The following is a 19,835-nucleotide window of genomic DNA, read 5'->3' on the forward strand; positions in this document are numbered from 1 at the left end:
CTTTCCTATTCACAATGCTTTAGTGCATAACTTATAAATCTCTGCTCATCAGCCTATATGACTATTTCAAAGCAAGACTAGCATTGAGCAAGGTAGAATGAGCAAAAGTCAATGAAGGTCGAACAGGCAATCAAATTATTACAGATTCCTCAATGAACACTAATGTACTTTTGTAATGTGATTAGTTGTGAATTTCTGTGCCCTTGTTGACAAGAGGTCATTTTTAGTAGAACTGTAGTATATTCTGTGGTGTGATATTAGGGGTTCAGTAAAAAACTGACGATTTAAGTAATGACTATCCTAATGTATACATAGAAAGGCACACAATTAAGATTTCTTAGTCACTAAATCTGGCATTTATTAATGCCAGTTGATTGATTTTGTAATCTAAATTTAATTTAATACAAAGATTGTGTAATTTCTTAGTTGCTTTTCTAAAGGAAATAAAATCAAATGTCAATATCTGCAACTGAACAGTCCTCATCTTGAATCACCATCAGTATTGGAGCCCTAAACTTTAACCATTGCAAAGAAGTCTCATCATTGGAACTATAAAACTAACTATGTAAACTGGGTATAAAGAGTGCCTTTGGGGGGCAAATCAGAAAGTTGGAAAGGCCCACCTGTTCCAGCTTCTCTGTTCTCTTCTAACCTAGATTTGTAAGTATATGAAACTTTTAAACACCAAAGATAGGCATGTATGACTTAGTGTAATATAAGTATTAGGACAGGACCTCCCAGGCAGGACTGGACTAAAGGGTGGGTGAGCAGGGCAGCTGCCTGGGGCGCCAACCGATGGGGGGAGCCTGATGGCAGCTGTAAGGGGCACACGGCATCCCTTACAGCTGCCATCAGGCGCTGTGTGCCGGGCTCCCGCAGCGTTGACCCCTCCCCCATCCCCACAGTGCCTGCCAGCAGCACCCTTCCCCCCATGGCCTCAGGGCCCTGCATGGCCAGGTGCTGCGGGCCAGCAGCGGGCGCTGGCCTGGGCTGGGCAGCGCATGTGCCGTTGTCAGCCGACGGTCAGGGCAGCGTGTGTGTGTGTGTGTGTGTGTGTGTGTGTTACTGAGAAAAGGTTTAACGTCCATGACTTGACCACTAGGACCGGGGTCCCATCGCGGAGGGCAGCCAACAGGCTGACAGACGCCCCGAGTTAATAGGAAGAGCTTATTACATCTCAGATTTCAGCTGCTAGGATACAGGATACCTTCACAGTGGGCAGTCTAGGGAAGACTGAGAGATGCCCCAACGGATCTGTCACCTGGGAGTGGAATGATCCAAATGCCCAGGCTCTTCCTAACCTGTCCCTTATGACCAGCTGAAGTTCTTTTAAATTGTGCTTGGTTCTGTTACAGCAACTGAAGGAGTCAGGTTAAAACTTAAACAGTTACAGGTTTATTAAAAAGGCTTACAATGGCTATTGCTCTATTTCTTAACTGCTAGCAAATACAGATCTTAAAAATGGTTACAAAGAAAATAAAGATAGAAAATAGAAATAATGGTACCAAGTGACAGCTTAATCTTTAAAGAGCTCTAAGTCTATGTGTACACTTAAGACAAAGGACCACATCCAGGTACAATTTTTACTCCTTTCTGTGCCTCCCGACTCCAGCGGGTCAAGCCAGGGCCGGTCCCTCAATTCCTAGGAAAGACTAATAGGAGGTGGGCGTCCCCGTGGAATCTCGGGAGGTCAAACACCTAACCCGACCAGCAGATAGATGGTAGATTGACATGCAGAGTAAATGTGCTTCTGGACCCATCTTTATACCCATAGGGGCCCGTATCCTCTTTCTTATCTAAGATGCCAAATTGTGTTGGTCCGTTTTTGTGACGCCAGTTCTTACAAGCAAGTTTCAAGTTAATTTACACTTGCAAGAGAGAGAACTAAATTGTGAGTACTAGACTTTTTTTTTTACCTGGCGAGAGATTCCTTCCCCTGCAGATGGCTGTGTGTTCGTATCAATATGGGTTTCAGTCAGGGGCACTCCTCGGCAGCCTCTTGGTCAGCAATTGGCACATATCTGTTTACAGCCATTCATGGTCACAGCAGCCTGCATATCCTGAGCCTCCTTCTCCAAGGCTTTTACTGCTCAGTGTGCCCTGCATGCTCCAGGCAAGCAAAACTGGATGTTACAGGGGGGTTCCTGTCTGGCTACAGCCGTGCACCCCGGAGGCGGGCCCGTGCTCCTGGTGGGCCGGGTCTGTGCCCCAAGGGCAGGTCTGTGCATGCCCGGGGGGCAGCGCTGTGTGCTTTGGCCCAGGGTGCCAAAATGGCTGAGGCCGGCCCCGCTCTCATGTTTTCCCAATACAGCTGCTTCTGCTTTTAGAATGGACTTGGAGTAGAATTTGTATCTTCTGATACTATTTGCCAGTATTCTCCATTGACCCTTTTGTGTCTCAACAAAAGCTGAATGGGATTTTATAGGACAAAGAAAAGGAACTATAAATATGGTCAACAGTACTTGAACATAGATTACAGTGCTAATCAAAGAAATGTTTACCATTTCTCCTTAAAAATTCAAATTAGTCTCAATGGTTAGTGGCGTGTCTGCTGAGTGGTATCCAAAGAGGCTATCTATTATTGAACTGAGCCCAAAGATGTTACACTGTTTCCATGCAATACTAGATATTGCAAGTCAGTATTTAAGAGCACTTGTGTATGTTAGCAATACCCTATTGATGTCTTTTTAAAATTTAATTTATGCATAATCAAAGATAAGTAATATTCAGATAATTCTATTCTGCTTTGATAGGTTGTAAATAATTTCTATGAGACTGGAAAACATGACTTGCATACTATAGAAAAGGAGAGAGAATATTTGATTGGGTATATACTGAAATTATATCGGCAGGGGAGTTGACAGCTTATGCAGGCCCCTGGGCGAGGTGGAGTGGCCTGACTCCACACTCCCGGAACGGGTGGGAACTCAAACAGAAGGAGTGAAGCTGATGGGGGAACAGTCTACCCTCCTTGCCACCCAGTGTGTGGCACCCTTCAGAGCCTTCAAAGATGGAAAGAGGTAATTCCTTCCCTCACCCCATATTTGCAGAGGGAGGGAATGTTAGGTCAGACTGAGGGTACGTCTAGACTACAGGCTTTTGTCGACAGAAGTTTTGTCAACAGATACTGTCGACAAAACTTCTGTCGACAAAGAGCGTCTACACTACATTCAGTTCTGTCGACAAAGCAAGGTGCTTTGTCGACATGGTAGTGTAGACGCAAAGGACAGTTTACATGCAATAACACCTTCTGTCGACAGAAACTCTGTCGACAGAAGGCGTTATGCCTCGTAAAATGAGGTTTACCAGCGTTGACAAAACTGAGTTCTGTTGACGTTATGTCGACAGAACTCAGCGGTAGTGTAGACGCAGGTATAGTTTTGTTGACAAAAGTCCACTTTTGTCGACAAAACTCTGTAGTCTAGACACACCCTGAAAGGAATCATAGTTCAAAATGAAGTGGAGGAGGAGGAGCCGAAGCTAGCCTGTACTCCAGTATGAGCACATGGAGGAGTGTGCATTGGGAGGAGGAAGTGGAGGCAAGAGAGGGTGGCTAAAGGGAGGAGTAGAGCAGCCAATGGGCTATCATTCCTTCCCTCAACATATTTTCAATAGTCCCAGGTTTTCAGTAGCCGCCTTCTGCTCTTTGTACCCCCCAGTAACCCACCAGTACAGTGAATATAGGTCCCAAACAGTCCTATTTCCAGTGTCTGAACCTTTTGGTAGCCGAACTCCTCCAACCAGAGCCATCTGTCTCTGTGAACAGAATCTGCAGATGCATAGGGTACCCAAAAATTTGGGGCAGCACTGGGTCTTTATGTCCATCCAGCTGCCTCTTCCTGTCCCTGTTCTGTGGCTCTGCTTTCTCCAGAGAGGAGCTAGTTAACTGAAAAGTGAAAAAGCTTGACAGACCTCTTAGCAGAAAACTTGAACCCCTGAAAGAGCCATTCAAGTGGTAATGAAGCCATTTAACAAGCATTTACCAACCCCAAATATATACTGTCAATTTCTAAATAGACCATGTTAGTCTATAGGACTTGAGTTAAAAAGTTTTGTGTTAAAAATATTACATTAATGTGTTGCTGAAGATAATAAAATCTTATCTAAAAAATCATCATCCCCGCCTGGCTGCCATCAGGCACTCCCTCACCCCATATCTGTTTAATATTATTGCATAGGCCCCTTAAATCCTGAAGGACAGTCTTGCCTCCAGTGCTGCTTTTGTAGCTGCCCTGATCTGGAAGGAGAGTGCACTAAGTTATTCCTCTGATGAGCCAGCAGCATATTTTTCTAAGGTATTTGTCAGCGAAGTGTACATGTGCACATTCAGTCATTGTCTAGTTGTGTTTAAGATCTTTAAATGCATACTGTGCATGAAAAAGAAAATGTAACCAAGTCAACATTCATTTTTACATATCAGAAGCTAACCTTCAGAAAATATTCTCAGCAACTAATAGAAAAGAAAAATGCTCTTGATAACATTCATTTTAACTTTCTTCCTAAAATGTAGTGATTATAAAGTTCAAATATCTGGTTAATTCTCATCACCTTGAATATTTTTAGTTGTTTGTTGATCAGTACTGTTCCGAACGCATGGTTTTAAATGATGATATGTTAATGAGGTATAAAAACATCTGATGAATTAGAGATAACAAAAGAGTACAGGTTGGACCTCCTTGGTCCGGCACCCTGAGCTGTCCCAGACCAGGGAGTTTGCCAGAACAGGGGAGGCCAGTGCTCCCCTGCTGGCTGCCCCACTCCTGGGCTCCTCTCACTGGGGTTCCCTGCCCTGCTGCTGGCCTCCCTAACACTGACCTGGCACAGCTCCCTGCCCTGCTGCCCATCCACTGCCCAAGGGTTTCCTGGGGTTCCAGGCAGGACCTGCTTGGCTGCTGCCAGCCCTGCTGTTGCTAGAGGTTCCCCAGGAGGGCACCTGGCCATTCTGCCCCACTGCTAGGACCTCCCCGCTGCCTCTGGGGATTCCAGCCACCCACTTCCGCCAGTGCTGCTTCACCCGGGGGAGTTCCCTGCTAGAGGTTGCCAGATCATTGCTCATGCTGGGACTCCATGGTCACCTGGCCCTGCTAACAGAGGGGGTTCCCCAGCTAGTGTGGGAGCTCCCTGGCTGCTGCCTGGTTATAGAATCATAGAACCATAGAGCTGGAAGAGACCTCAGAAGGTCATCAAGTCCATCCCCCTGCTCTAGGCAGGACCAATCCCAACTAAATGCCACCCCTCCCTGCTGATGCTGGGGGGTTCCCCAGCCAGGGTGGGGGCTCCCCAGATACTGCCTGGCCCAGCCAGGGCTCCCCAAGCTCTACATTGCTCCTGCCTCTTCCAGGGTTTTTTGGTCCAGCAACATCTGTGGCCTTGCCAGACCATAGATGTTGCCAGACCAGAGAGTCCCAGATTGGCATGGTTCAATCTGTATTGCAAAGAAAATAAATCAGAAAAATTTGAAAAGAAAAATGGATTTTGAGCTCTCATTTAAGTAATGTCACAGACCAGAAATAGTGTCTCAACACTTACAGTGTTCCAAGAGAAAAACTCGAGACAAATGAAGTTTAGGACATGTTAGAATGTATTTGAAAAGTTAGTGTTAGAATTAGAACATATACTATATAGTAGCTAATAAGGTTGCTATCTATAGTAATCATTCTTTCTACTATTGCAGATAAATGTTATAGGGGGAAACAAAGTATCCTAATATTTCAAGGGACCAGGAGCAAGATGTATCTAGAAAAGATGTATGTTTTACTGCAATTAGAATCAGTTACATTTTGTAGTACTGTAACTTTTTCAGCAAATATACATTGGGTCCAGTCCTATTCCCCTTAAGGCCAATGGCACAACCATCTATGACTTGAGAGCAGCAGAATTTTTTTTAGGGATGTAATAGTATAGTCTAAATGCTATAGACTACATGCATTTTCCTCTTCCCCCCTCTCTGCCTGTAATTGTTTTAGCAGGTTGGTCAGCAGCCTGTCTCAATCCTGGCTTGTAACTGGTCCAGGACCTATCTCAGTTTCACCTCTGCATTTTAAGTGTATTAGCAGCCAGGCAGTCAGGCAGCCCAGCTCAGTTCTTGATTGTACTGGGTCTGGGAGCTCAGATCCCCCCAGTCAGGGATTGCTGCCACCCCACACTGCTGTCTCTTTCTCAGAATCACCAGCACAAGTGACAGGCCCATAAGGGGAGCTGGTTTTTAAACCGGCTCCCTTTGTGGATCAGCTTCCGCATTGCACCCCACACTGCTGCCTCTGATACCGGCCCTGCCTCCAGGGACTATGAATAGTCAACTAACCTATAAAATTCCATGAGGTTACTCGATTATTCAATTAACCGATATTTAACATCCCTATTTTTTTTTTTTTTTTTTTTTTTTGCCCTTTGCTATCTTTAATTGAGCATAGAATTTATAAATGATGAACATTCTTTTGATTCACCTCGGGGAAGTGGAAAATGAATAGAGAAAATTATGAAGGTTTTTATGACACTAGAAGCATAACTTGATTTGTTTATGGTGCATGATCTATTCTTTGCTTTAAACAAGTCTTTTAGGAGAGAGTACAAAACAAAACTAAAAAAACTCTCTGCAAATGGCAACAATGCCCATTTTGCATTTATTAGTACAACCCTCAGTTAAAATATGCCTCAGGCACACATTATATTTGAAGGTGAGATTACTATTTCATAAGAATAATGTTGATGCCAGTGGCTTTATTTCTTTTAAAAAGTGCCCCTTTTCTTGTTTTTATATGATGCTCTTAACATGCTGTACTGAAAGATGGTGAGTTTTCAGCATCTGCTTGAAATAGATAAGAAAGTTATAAGGTGAAATTCTTAAGAAGTAAAGGGAGTATGCAATAGCTATTGATAGAGAAGAACAGAAAATTATTGTAAAAATATTTAATATTCTCTTGCCTAAACAGTAAAACTGAATTCCAAAATATGATGGAGAAAATTTTGTTTCGTTAATTTAAGCCATCCCTTAATAAATCATTGGGAAAATATAGTAATATGGGACAATATCAAGGAGTTGAAAATGGAAGAAGACTAATAGTTTAAAGAAAGAGATCCTTGCAATCAGAGAGTATTTTTATGCAGAAAGTCAAATATTATACTATGTAAGCATCAAATTTAGTGTGGCATGTTGTTCATATTACATTTTATTATGCTGTGTTCCAGATATAGGCTTAATTATAATCTCCCCTCCCCCCCTCAAATATTAAAAAGATTTAAAAAACATATAGTCTTATAGTGGGAGGTGAATAGGAGGGGGCAGAGGTTATATTGGAATATTCGTCTCAGCTAAGGGAAGTGTGGCAAAACATTGTTTACAACTGCTAGCCTACATACAGGATATTCGCTTGTCAGTCAGAGATTTACTCTAACAAGAAATTAGGATTGTATTTTAACATGAAAAAATCTGATTCTAGATGATTTAGATTTAGTGGAAGTTGTTTGAAAGTTGAAGTAAAAAACTTCCTGAAATATAACCTAATTCAAACACTGTATGCACAGCCAGTGAGGGTAACAGCGTGTGTGTCTGCACGACATAGTAATAATTTTCACTTGTTGATGTTTTGTAAAACTTTATGGAAAACAGATGGAATGGATTGTTTTTGCCCTACAGATAAATTCAGTAGTAAAGTTTGAAATTCACTGTACATTATCTAGTAGTTACTGTCTCTCTTTTGCTGGGGGAGATGAGTCTTTTTTTATCCTATACATATATATCTGCAGACCTGTAGGCAAACAATACTTTCTTGCTCATGCTGTCAAGACAAAAAAAAAAACTATTGAATCAACAATTTATCATTGTTGTTGAGATCTTGCTAGATTTCTTTGTATTGAGTAGATAAGAGTGTCACCTTCAACTGCTTTCTCTATATCTTTGTGTAGGTGACAGATCACTCGGTAAAAGCATTTGCTGAACACTGTCCTGAGCTGCAGTATGTTGGGTTTATGGGCTGCTCTGTTACATCTAAAGGAGTCATTCACCTCACAAATGTAAGTACAGGAGCTACAGTATATAATTATCACCAAAGCTGTTGGTATCAACAGCATTATGCTTGTACATAAATACAATAGCTAGACCTGAGCAGAAACCAAGTTGGCTATCTCTGTTGATCTGTGTGTCATAAACATGTTGAGTGAAAAATCTTCTTGTGGAAAAAATACTGTAAATGTCAAATGTCTTGGTAGCAATCAGACAGATTAGATGTATAGATTCAATAAAATAAACTTTCTGAAGTTCCCCACACTCTCCCTGTGCCTTCCCCATGATGCATCATAATGTTCACAGTGTTTGAAGAGAAAAACCTGAGACAAGTGAAGTTGAAAACACGTTGAATTGTATTTGAATAGTTATTTATTGTGTTAGATACAGTATGCTTTCTAATTCTATCACACTTTACCTGGACCCAAGGCTGTTCTGTGTGTGTGTGTGTGTGTGTATGCACACATGTACCTACTCACACTCTGATCTCCTGCTGTGCTGGAGACTTCAAGAAAGGAGCAGACTATGGGGTTACTAGGCAGCCCTAGACCAGCAGCTCTCCCAGTGTGGCTGTTCTACTGCCCCTGTCCTTCCATGCAACCCATGCCAGAGAGGAGGTGCCAGTTCTGCTTCTTCCCCTGTTGTGGTTCCTGAGAGAGCCCTGGGAACCACAGCAAGGAAAGGAACAGAACCCCCTGCCCTGCCCTTCCATGGCACTGCATCTGTGCAAGGCTGGAGGGGAGGGACTGGTGAGTGGCATAGTTCAAAGAGGAGCCGCTGGAGTGCTCATTTCTCCACTGCTTCTTTCAGCAGGGAAAGGAGCAGAACCCGCAGTCCCGTCCCCCCCATGGAAGGGCTGGTGACAGGGCTGGAGGCTATACAGCTGTGCCACAGGAGGTGTGGGGCAGCTAGCTTCCCCTGTGTCATTCCAATATTCTGTACCAGGTTACAAAAAAGCATGGTACCAGACAGTACTGGCCTACTTTCACTACTGATTATGTAGGGGTCGGGGGCTGTATTACTACAACTCTACCTTCTGTGCTGCTGCTGGGGACAGCGCTGTCTTCAGATCTGGGAACCTAGAGAGCTGCAGCTGCTGACCAGGATCCCAGCTCTGAAGGCAGTGCACTGCCAGCAGCAGTGCAGAAGTAAAAGATGGCATGGTGTAGTATTGCCACCTTAATTCAGCTTTAAAGACAGCGTAGAATGAAAGATGGCAAAGCCATGATGCCTTTAAATAACTTGGTGATCATGATGCAACTTCCCTTTAGCTCAGGGTCCCCAATTTGAGAAATACTGGTTTCCCCCCTGAAATCTGTCATATAAGGTAAAACACACAAAAAGCAGATGTCATTGGAACATGAGGAGGACCAGATTTCACCATTTGTGATGCATTTTTCATGGCTGTGGAGTCTTAGTAATATATAATGAAAATCAATCTTGATAATTATCCTTTATGTTCTCTTATTTGCTTTTTAATCAGTGTAGTAACATGTGAGAGATACGCTAGGCTGCTGAAATTGGTTTTCGGACTGGTCTTATTTAATATCTTCATTATAAGGTGGAAGAGTTTCATCAATTAATTTAATAATTAAATTCACAGATGGTATTAAATTGGGAGATGATGCAAAGCAGCAGGAAAGATGGAGAAAATGCAAGATTAAAAACATGACTGGGAAAATCACAGTGACATTCAGATGGGAAAAGGCAATCTAAGACAGCTAGTAAAATAACCAGCCACAAGGGTTTCTCTGGGTGACTGTACCTTTAGAGGGTGAGGTATACAGCCCAACTTGTGACGCTTGAGTTGCTTTCCCAGGTGGAGAAAATAACCTGCTTGTCATATGATTTTGTTTATATGGTTAAAATAGGCCTTCTGGGGTGAAGAGCCAAGGAGGAAGAGAGAATGGATAATTTGGATAGGCTTCCCTGGCCAGGCCCCTATCTGCTTGCTTCACAGCCAAGGAAGCGGAGTGTGGAATCCCTTTACCAATGGGAAGGAACTGAATTCTCTGCAGAGAATTGGAAGCCACAAGGGGTATGGGCATGGAGGGCCAAAGGAGAAGAAGTTTCACTGAATCCCCAAGTAACTGAATAGTGATGGGTTGTTGAGGATCTTCTTTATAGTCTGTCTTGAGAAGTGTTCATTAGTAATATCTTTACTAAGATCCTGCCACAAGATTTTGGGTTACCTTTCATTCATCTAATAGCTTATGGTCTGAAAAGGAACCAGAGATGGTTGACAATGCCAGGCCCTATGATTTGCCATTGACACTATCTATGTACTTGATCTTTAGGAACAGGCCAAATGCTAGGCAGACCCTCCTTCATATGAAACTGCATACGTGTTTTAAAAACCCAACCATTAGCCCTAAATGTTTGTGGTGTTACTGATTTCTGCACTACTCCAAGAACAGTCATACATCAGAGAGCTGGGCTTCTTGTTGGCTGCCTGTGCCAGGCCTTGGAATCAATCCACCAGTAACGGAGGTAATGATTCAGCTCTGCCAGTATCAATACTGGGCACATGTTTATCAGAAAAAAACATGTAAGTTAAACACCACAGGAGATTTCTTTTTCTTTTTTTAACTATTTCTTCAGGAAGCTTTAAGTTTATACCTTCTTGCTATGTAAATATCAGAAACAAAACTGGTATTGCTACTATTTTTTATTTTGTTTGAGACATTATACAGATTATAGACAGCAAATCTTTGTTTAATAGGTTGCTGCCATTAGGAATGTGAATGACTGGTGAACTGTTCGATAAACAAATGCTTATTGGATAGTCCACTAGTCGCTTCCCCCCAACTTGCTGAGTCTATCAGACAGAGGCAGCAAAGGGGGGGGAAGGCGGGAGTGGGAGAAGAGGTGGTGCTTCAAAGCAGCTGTTCCGTGTGGAGCCTGGGGCCAGACCCCGGGCTCCATGCAGTGCTGCCGCTTTGAAATGCCGCATGCAGCCTAGGGATGTTAAATTTTGATTATTTGACTAATCGAATAGTCAGTGCATTTTGCATCGACTATTTGATTAGTCGATAAGGGCGCCTCAGCCTTAGAAGTGTAGCAACATCCCCAGGCTGTTTCTACAATGCCAGGGCAAAAGTGCTGCAGGGACTATGGGGCCAGTGGGGCAGTCTCTCACTGGCCCTGTGCTCCCCACTTGGGCAGCACGACTTGGAGCCCAGTGTTCAGCTGGGAACTTACTGACCCTGGACTCCAAGCGATGCTGCCCCTTTGAAACACTGCAGAAAGCCTGGTGTGAGGCTCGTAGCGGCGTTTTAAAGTGGCAGTTACCCGTGGAGCCCAGCTAGGGACTCCCTCCTTTGTTCATAGATTTTTAAGGTCAGAAGGGACCATTATGATCATCTAGTCTGACCCCCTGCATAATGCAGGCCACAGAATCTCACCCACCCACCTGTTCCCGGGTTCTGTGCAGCACTGCTGCTTTGAAATGCCATGGAGAGCATAGTGTCAGGCTCCACACTGCGTTTAAAAGCAGCAGCACTTGGAGCCTAGGGTCAATAGGGGAATCGCCAACTGACCCCAGGCTCTACATGGCACTGCTGCTTTGAAACATGGTGTGCAACCCAGGGGTCTCCCTAGATGGCCCTGGGCTGCACGAGGTCTATCAAAGTGGCAGCACCACGTGGAGCCTGGGGTCTGGTCCGGGGCTCCACGCAGTGCTGCCACTTGAAGCACTTCATTCTCTCCTCCCACCCCTTGCTGTCTCTTTCTGATAGAGGCAGCAAGCGAGGGAAGAAACTTGTCGACTAGTGTGTTTGTTTATCAGATAGTCAAGTACTCGACTAGTCATGCATATCCCTAATGCAGCCTGGGGCCAACTGAGAGTCCCCAGCTGCTCCCAGGCTGCATGCAGCATTTCAAAGTAGCAGTGCTGCGTAGAGCCCAGGGACTGCCACTTTGAAATGCCGCATGCAGCCTGGGATCAGCTGGGGACTCCCCCGCTGACCCTGGGCTCCATGCAGTGCTGCTGCTTTGAAACGCCACAGGGAGCACAGGGCCAGTGGGGGGCTGCTTGAGTCCTCTGCTGGCCCCATGGTCCCTGCAGTACTTTCGCCTTTGAAGTGTAGCAACTGTCTTGGGGCTGTTGATATGTTTCAAAGGTGGAGGTGCCCTTATGGACTAATTGAATAGTTGATGAAAATTGCATTGACTATTCAATTAGCCAGTTAATTGAAATTTTACATCTCTAGTTACCATATTACGAGGGAGTTTCAGCGCATCACTTACGTTGTTTCTATTCATTATTTGATTGAGTGAAATCTTTGCATACACATACTTAACAGAGGAGGAAGGTGCTGGTCCTCTTTTACAGATGAATTTGTTTGGGCTAATTTGTCTACCACATTCTTCTTCCAGAGTGTCATATATTTTTGTCTGCAAAGATATATATTTTTGTCTGCAAAGATATAATTTTTTTATGTTCTGATTGACAAAACACTTAACACGTTTATTAAAATTAGCTTTCTATTTAAATAGCATTTCTAGAAAGTTGAGAAATATTATACTTGACTTGAAAATGCTGGCACTAGGAGCCAGTGGGCCAGTTAAAGTTAGTTCTGATCTATAATGGTATGTCTACACAGCACTGTTAAAGTTGAATTAAGCTATGCAGTGTGTTCTGTGTCAATTGCATAGTTTAAGTTGAAATAGCTTAATTTGTCTTTTGGCATTGTCTACACAGCAGGAAGCCGAAAGAAGAACTCTTCCTTTGACTTCGCTTACTCCTTGTGAAATGAGGGTTATTAGAAGTTGGAGGAAGTAGTCCTTCAGCTCAACATTATTTTAAAATAAAGGTTTGTAGTGTAGAGTATGTTGTTTTGGAATAATGTCACTTATTTTGAAATAACACTGTTACGTAGACATATCATAAATGTTAGAAAAGTTCTTCTGTTGAATAACTGGACAAACGTGTATTCCAGATTGCTCACATCTCTGAAGCTCTCTGGTTCTTGATTTGGATTAAAATCTGGATTACCTGCAATAGGTGCCATGGGTGAGGGAAAAGAACTAGTATCTCTACTTCCATTCAAAATACAATCCCATTGCTAAATGATTTGAATTTCCCGGGCTTCATTTGCATCTTGTCGGGCGCCGCCATTTTTAAATGTCCGCTAGTGCAGACTCTGTGCTGCGCGGCTACACGAGGAGACGAGGAGTAACGGTAGTTCAGAATAGGAAGCCTAGTCTGAACTACCTAGTTCGTGCCGTGTGTAGCCGCACGGCATGGAGTCCGCACTAGCGGACATTTAAAAATGGCAGCACCCAGCAAGATGCACATGAAGCCCGGGAAATTCAAATCGCGGGCGTCATTTGCAACTCTGGTTGCCTACATTACCACCCTAGTTCGAACTAGGGTGGTAGTGTAGACATATCCTTAGTCTCCTAGATGCCGCAGGACTCCTCATTGTTTTTACAGGGTTTTAAATAAGAAAGATGTCCTTGGCAGAATTTTCATTTTGACTGTGGCTGTTCTTCGCCACCAAAAAAAATTGCATACTTCCTCCAGCACTCCAGACATTTCTTCCTTTGCTCAAATTTGACATTTAAATCACAGAGCTCTTTTAGGGTTGTTTGAGATGTGAATTTTGGGATGTCTTATAGAATGTATTGCCCATTTGTACCCATGTGTTTTCTAGAGGACTGGCATTTCAGAATCTAGCATATTTATAGCTAACTTTATAGATTTGCCATAATTTACTCTAAATATAGACACTTTCCCAAAATCCTAGATTTCTTTACAAACTAACAGCAGAGAAATAATTGAGTTAGATGAAAAATAGTAGTATATTATCTTCATGTAGTTCTATTTTCTGGTGTTCTTATACATTTAAGTTTTTGAGCCAATAGCCTATCACTTTTATTTCCTTTTTCATAAAACTTGCTGCTTTGTATACCTATACCTATACCTATACAACTGCCTTCTGGTATTAATTATCTGTAAAGGTTTTCCCAAACCTGTGCTTTTATTAATGTCTTATAACCTTTTTATTTCCTATTCCAGTTTGATTTTTCTTGAGCTCCTTTTCTCCCTATTGAGAATCTCTACTTTTCAACTGACCCCTAAATATTGCTTTACCGGCCTTCGAGAAAAGATCTCTCTTTCTCTCCCTCCCCTCTTGCCGTCCCCCATCTTTATAATTTATTTGGGAGTAATGAACAATGCACTCTTCAGTTACTGCAACCCACTCTTTGTCTTGGAGAAGCAAACAGTTCCATTTTCCAATACAGTGATCTTTGGAATGATCCCAAATATCATATATTACTTCCACTGGTCCATGATCTGTCCATGTAATGTTGCCAATTTCTACGGATCTTGTCTGCTTCGTTAATGACTTAGAAATTAACATTAAGTCTCTCCTAGAATATAACTGATGAGGGTGTGAATAAAATGTGCAATCCTTTTCCTCTGGGTGTAATTTTCTCCAGAAGTCTGAAAGATTGAATTGTTGGCATAGAGAAGTCAATGCTGTATCTCCTTTCCTGTCCCCTATGTCTTTTTTTTATCAGATTTGTCCCAGTAAGAAGTCTGTTTGCAATTGAAATCTCCTCCAAGTATATTTCCCCCTTCCCCATAGTGTTTCAGTGTTTTAAAAAAGTCCTTTAAAAAGTTTTTTGTTTGGTTTTGTTTTTGCTTTTGATTAGAAGCATACACTGAACCCACTGTTATTAATAACCCAGCAATTGTGTCCTTCAACAATATAAATCATTCCTTCTTATCCTTAAATTGATCTTTCGTCTGAAAAGTACATGTTTAGGAAATATTATTCCCATTCCTCGTTTCTTTTCTTTAGACAAAATATGTCTGTTGAAACGTTACCCTTCATGTCTATAATGTGCTTCCCCTGAAAATGAGTTTCTTGAAGTAGAATAATTTGAGAGTGGGTTTTAAGTTCTTCCAGAGCTTTTTTCCTTTATAACAGTATAATTTACCCCTTTGATATTCAAAGATGTTACTTTAAAAGGAAGAGTCATTGAGAGTAACAGTTCAACTTAATGAAAAACCTGAAATAATTGAGATTCTTCAACTATTTGATTAAATGAACCCGTGTTACCAGTGACTCTCTTGTTTTTAACTATATTGTATTCACTGTTGTGTGCCTGAATATGGCTTTGTTCTATTTGTAAAGTTCCATATCTACTACTTCTGTTACTTCTGCCCTTCATCCCCTTCCCTCCCCTTTTCTGCATTTCTTTCACACTATACTAACAAATGATATAGTGACATAACATGTAAAACTATCCCCAAATTACTGTACTGTACTGAAACTCCATGTACTCTCCCCATAAGCACTTGTTACATCGCTTGCTACATACATTCTCTCTATATACGGAACCTTGACCCTCTCCCTTAGGGATAGTTTGCTATATGATCATTTGAGTTAGGAGTTTGAGTTACACAGAAACACTTAACGGCTACTTCCCATCCTTTCTCCATTTTCTCTAATCTCCTCCAACCTTGAAATTCTTGTCTCCCCTCTCCTCCCCCACACACTCCATTCTTATTGTTCTTAATTTCCTCTAGATTTTGAAATACAGAACACAACTATTGAAGTAAGCTTCATAATGTTTTCCTTTTAACATTAGCATAGGCACTGTCTACTTCATTCTTGGTGATTCCTGAAAAGTGCCTTTTCATTGGTCTTTGAATTACTTACTGATCAGGATTACTGGTCAAGTTCTTCTTCAAGTGGTTGCTCATGTCCATTCGAATCAGGTGTGCGCACCGCGTGCACTGCGTCTTCTGGAGCGTTTTCCCTAGCAGTACCCGTAGCGCCGGCAGGGCGCCTGGAGTAGCGCCTCCATGGTGGGGCATAAGTACTCTGCTGGCGCTGCCCCACCTCAGTTCCTTCTTACTGCCCTTGACGGTCATTGGAACGTCTCTTTCTCTCTTACTTAGTTAATGGTCAAAAGGTTCCTTACGGGTTTGGATAAGTTATATCCCTCGGTTAGACCCCCCCCCCTGCTTGGGACCTTAACCTCATTTTATTTAGGCTTATGTCACCCCCCTTTGAGCCGCTGGCTACGTGTTCTTTGAAGCACCTCTCCTGGAAGGTTGCATTCATTGTGGCCATTACCTCAGCTCACAAGGTTTCTGAGTTAAGGGCGTTGACTATAAATCCGCCTTACCTGCTGTTTTCTGATAGTAACGTGAGGCTCCGCCCTCATCCGGCCTTTCTCCCCAAAGTTGTTTCACTTTTTCACTTGTCCCAGGAGATTTATCTCCCGGTTTTTCTTCCCTAAGCCCCACACCTCACCCAAGGAGCAAGTGCTCCATACCTTGGATGCTAGGTGTGCCCTAGCTTTTTATATCGATAGGACTAAACCCTTCCGCAGGTCTCAATAGCTGTTTGTGGCTGTCGCGGAGAGGATGAAGGGCCTCCCCATCTCAACCCAGAGGTTGTCCAACTGGGTCGCAGGGTGCATCAGGGAGTGTTATGCCCTGGCTGGGACGGTCCCATCTCCGGTTACGGCACACTCCACCAGGGCACAGGTGGCTTTTGGGGCACATGTTCCAATCTCGGAAATTTGTTGAGCAGCCACATGGTCCTCACTCCATACTTTTACGGCGCACTACGCGCTGGTGTAACAGGCCAGGGAGGACGCAGGGGTGGGATCTGCAGTCCTCAGCTCTGTACTGTAAATATGTTTGGTTTATCACTGCTTTTTTGCACTGTGTCTTTTGTTCCTGTGTTCACTTGGTTGAATAAAATTGTTCGATTGTTCAACTTTCGTGGACTTCTACTTCTGTCTGCTCTGACCCCTCCTCCTTTAAGTGGCGTTAGCTTGGAACTCACCTGATTCAAATGGAAATGAGCAACCACTCGAAGAAAAGATCGGTTACTTACCTGTAACTGTTGTTCTTCGAGATGTGTTGCTCATGTCCATTTGACTCCCACCCTACCTCCCCTTTGTCGGAGTGTCCGGCAAGAAGGAACTGAGGTGGGGCACCACCGGCAGGTGTACTTATGCCCCGCCATGGAGGCGCCACTCCAGGGGGCTCCCTGCCGGCGCAACGGGTACCTCTAGGGAAAACGCTCCGGAAGACGCTGTGCACGCGGTGCGCACGCCTGATTCGAATGGACATGAGCAACACATCTTGAAGAACAACAGTTAAAGGTAAGTAACCGTTCTCTTCTCTTGATCTGCTTCACTTAAGTCATCAGTATGGTCTCTGGTGTTTTCTTTTCCTGGCTTTCACCATTAGCTAAGAATTTTTTCAACAGCTGAATTGCAGTTACTGCCTCTGAAGAGTTGTCTTGAATGTCTGACATTTGGATTCCAAGTGACTGGAGTATGATGTTTTCCTGTTGGTATCCAGAGGTGGGCAACAGTTTTTTATGAGGGGCCACTCCAAATTTTGGTATGTGGTCAAGGACTGTACTTTCTGTGGAGAGTGTGTGGGCTTTGGGGACAGTGGTAAGGTACAGAAGGGAGCTTGGGGTAGAGGACTGGGGTAGAAGGGAGCGTGGCATGGAGATCTGGGGTTTACAGGATCTTTTGGAACAGGGCATTCTGTTGAAAGATCCCCATCTTGACTGCATTCTTTTTGAAAAAAAGCCACAGATGCCATTATGCAAATGAAGTGCGGGAAATTCAAATCCGGGCTTCATTTACAATTTCAATATATCTAATTTACATCCCTTTATTGAAAAAAGGATGTAGTTTAGACATATCTTAGGTGTGTCAAGTTTCCTGTAGTCCCATAAAGTTGGTTTACAGCCACCAGCCCTGGCTCTCAGTATTCAGTGCTGTTATTTAGCTCTAATTTACCCCTAACTGTCTTCTAAGAGCCCAGTAAACAGTGGAAGTGTTGGCAATGCTGCTAGACAATATTGATCTCCTGTGATCTGGCAAACTCTCTGACACTGGTCAGGTCCCAAGGGTGCTGTATGAGAGAGGTTCAACCTGTATTTGCTTTTCCTAGGCCAGTCGACTAAGGTGTGACTCTACCTTCTAAGTCAGCACCTTCCTTCTTTCATGCAAAAAGCGTGATCAGATGATTGGTCAGAGATGATCATGTCTCATGTCTGCTTTGGTAGCCATTTGATTTTCTTGAGCTCTGGCATTTCTTCTGCCACATATTCACTTGGAGCCAGAAATGTTCTCCATGCTGTGAGCCAGAAACATTCTTCTTAGTGAAATATCTTTTTAAACGTTCTGATTTTCTCAGACACACTATCCTCTGCAAATATGTGCTCTCTCTTTTGGTGGGGAGTTTATTAGGTTTTGGAGATAGATTGCTCCTTATTCTGGGCTCCTGCTGCTGGTTCCTATCCCTGGTCCAATTTATACTTTGGCTCTGATCCTTCGCTCCTGATTCCTGGCTCTTGTCTTCATCTCACTCCATGGACTTGATGACTCAGTTCCAGATTTTATCTCTTACCACTGAGCCTGGTCCTCTCTGCTGCAACCAAGAGGTCAGGCACCTACCTTGACCATTAGGTAAAAGAGCATAAGAGTCCATAACAGTATTCTCTGTCACAGTAGCTCCAATGGCTGTGCTGGGAATGGGATGACCTAACATGCCATTTTACTCTAGTTGAGCTAGGAATATAGAGTCTCATCTGTTTCTAGTGAAATCAATTGTTTTAATTTGGTTTCCCTGTAATGCAAAAATATTTGGTCAGTGGCCTATCATTGATCACATATGCTGCGATGTCCCTCCTCAGGCCTCACATGGTTCTGTGCTCATTGCTTCTCAGGTCCTTTAATGGATACATTTCTATTAGATACTCTCTTCAGAGTTGGTGTCAGTGAGTTTCATCCTGTTTTAATTATCTTTTTTGTAATAACCAAGATAGATTTTTATTTATGTTGAAGCCTACTTTCTTGGAAGATACTGGCTTTGTAGACTTCCTCTCATGCCAGTATGGGTGAAGTTTAGTACATGGTTTGCTTTAAAAAATTTATGTTTTATTACTATCAGTTGGGAATGTCTTATTTTCTCATCACCGTTGTACTAGGTGAATCTTCATCTAAGAAATATAGTTTTTCTCATAATATCTGCTTAACCGTGTTCAGATAATAGCCTTCTTGCCAAGGAATGTCCTGTACCACTTTGGCACAGGGTACCGCCTGCCATTCTTGTGTGTGTGTGTGTGTGGCTGTTTGTATGCGGAGAAAGGAAAGGTAGGTGGAGAGGTGTTGCACAGTTGTTCACAAAGGATGGTTGTATGTGATGAAGGGATTTCTGGTCTCTGAGAACTGAATGAACGTCATATGTATATAATTAGTTTTCAGAACAAAACCAGAAGTGGTGCATTATACATAGCACTTGAGTGGTTAATATGACGTGAGGAACATAGAGGCAATTTTCTATTTTTAGTTTATAAACCCTTAACTATTTTGGACAACTTTAGATAAAGATAAATTTTTACATGCACATCCACAGAAATCTGAAAAATACGTGTTAGGGTATTTTGGTTAAGATTTTCTACCTGCTGTAATGGAGCAGCAATTTAAATATAAGTTTCCTTCTGTGACGGCGCGTTGGGGGTTCCCCGTCTCCTGCACCCCGAAATGGCACAAACAGACTGCACCAGCCAGTGGAATTGGGGTGGTTTATTGCTCCTCCAGCACAGCGCAGCACAGATGTAATCTGGTTACAGGAACTGGGCTAGGATGCCTCAGGCCCCCTTGAGATGGGGAGACTGGGCCCCTAAACTCCAGCCCCTTCCCCTAGGCTCTCCTCCATGCCCTCCGACAGCCAGCAACCAACTCCCTCACTTCCAGCCCTGCCCCCCAGCCAAGGCAGCATTCCACCTTCCTTTGTTCCTCTCCATGGGGGTGTCTGGCCACTGGTTTGCATAGT

At 43.2% G+C, this 19,835-nt stretch overlaps 1 protein-coding gene across 3 annotated transcripts in view; it reads left to right on the top strand.

Annotated features, from left to right (window-relative positions):
* FBXL17 (F-box and leucine rich repeat protein 17) overlaps positions 1-19,835 on the top strand; it is a 403,072-nt gene that overhangs the window by 114,564 nt on the left and 268,673 nt on the right. For 2 of the 3 annotated variants that reach the window (XM_089779301.1, XM_075932049.2), the window contains one exon: positions 7,906-8,013. The exons of the other annotated variant lie outside the window; for it this stretch is intronic. In XM_089779301.1, the coding sequence (XP_089635427.1) occupies positions 7,906-8,013 (108 nt within the window). The remainder of the gene's footprint in view (positions 1-7,905; positions 8,014-19,835) is intronic. 3 annotated transcript variants of the gene reach the window in all.

Source organism: Pelodiscus sinensis, chromosome 6 (genome assembly GCF_052426305.1).
Source record: "Pelodiscus sinensis isolate ZL-2025 chromosome 6, ASM5242630v1, whole genome shotgun sequence".
NCBI lineage: Eukaryota > Metazoa > Chordata > Testudines > Trionychidae > Pelodiscus > Pelodiscus sinensis.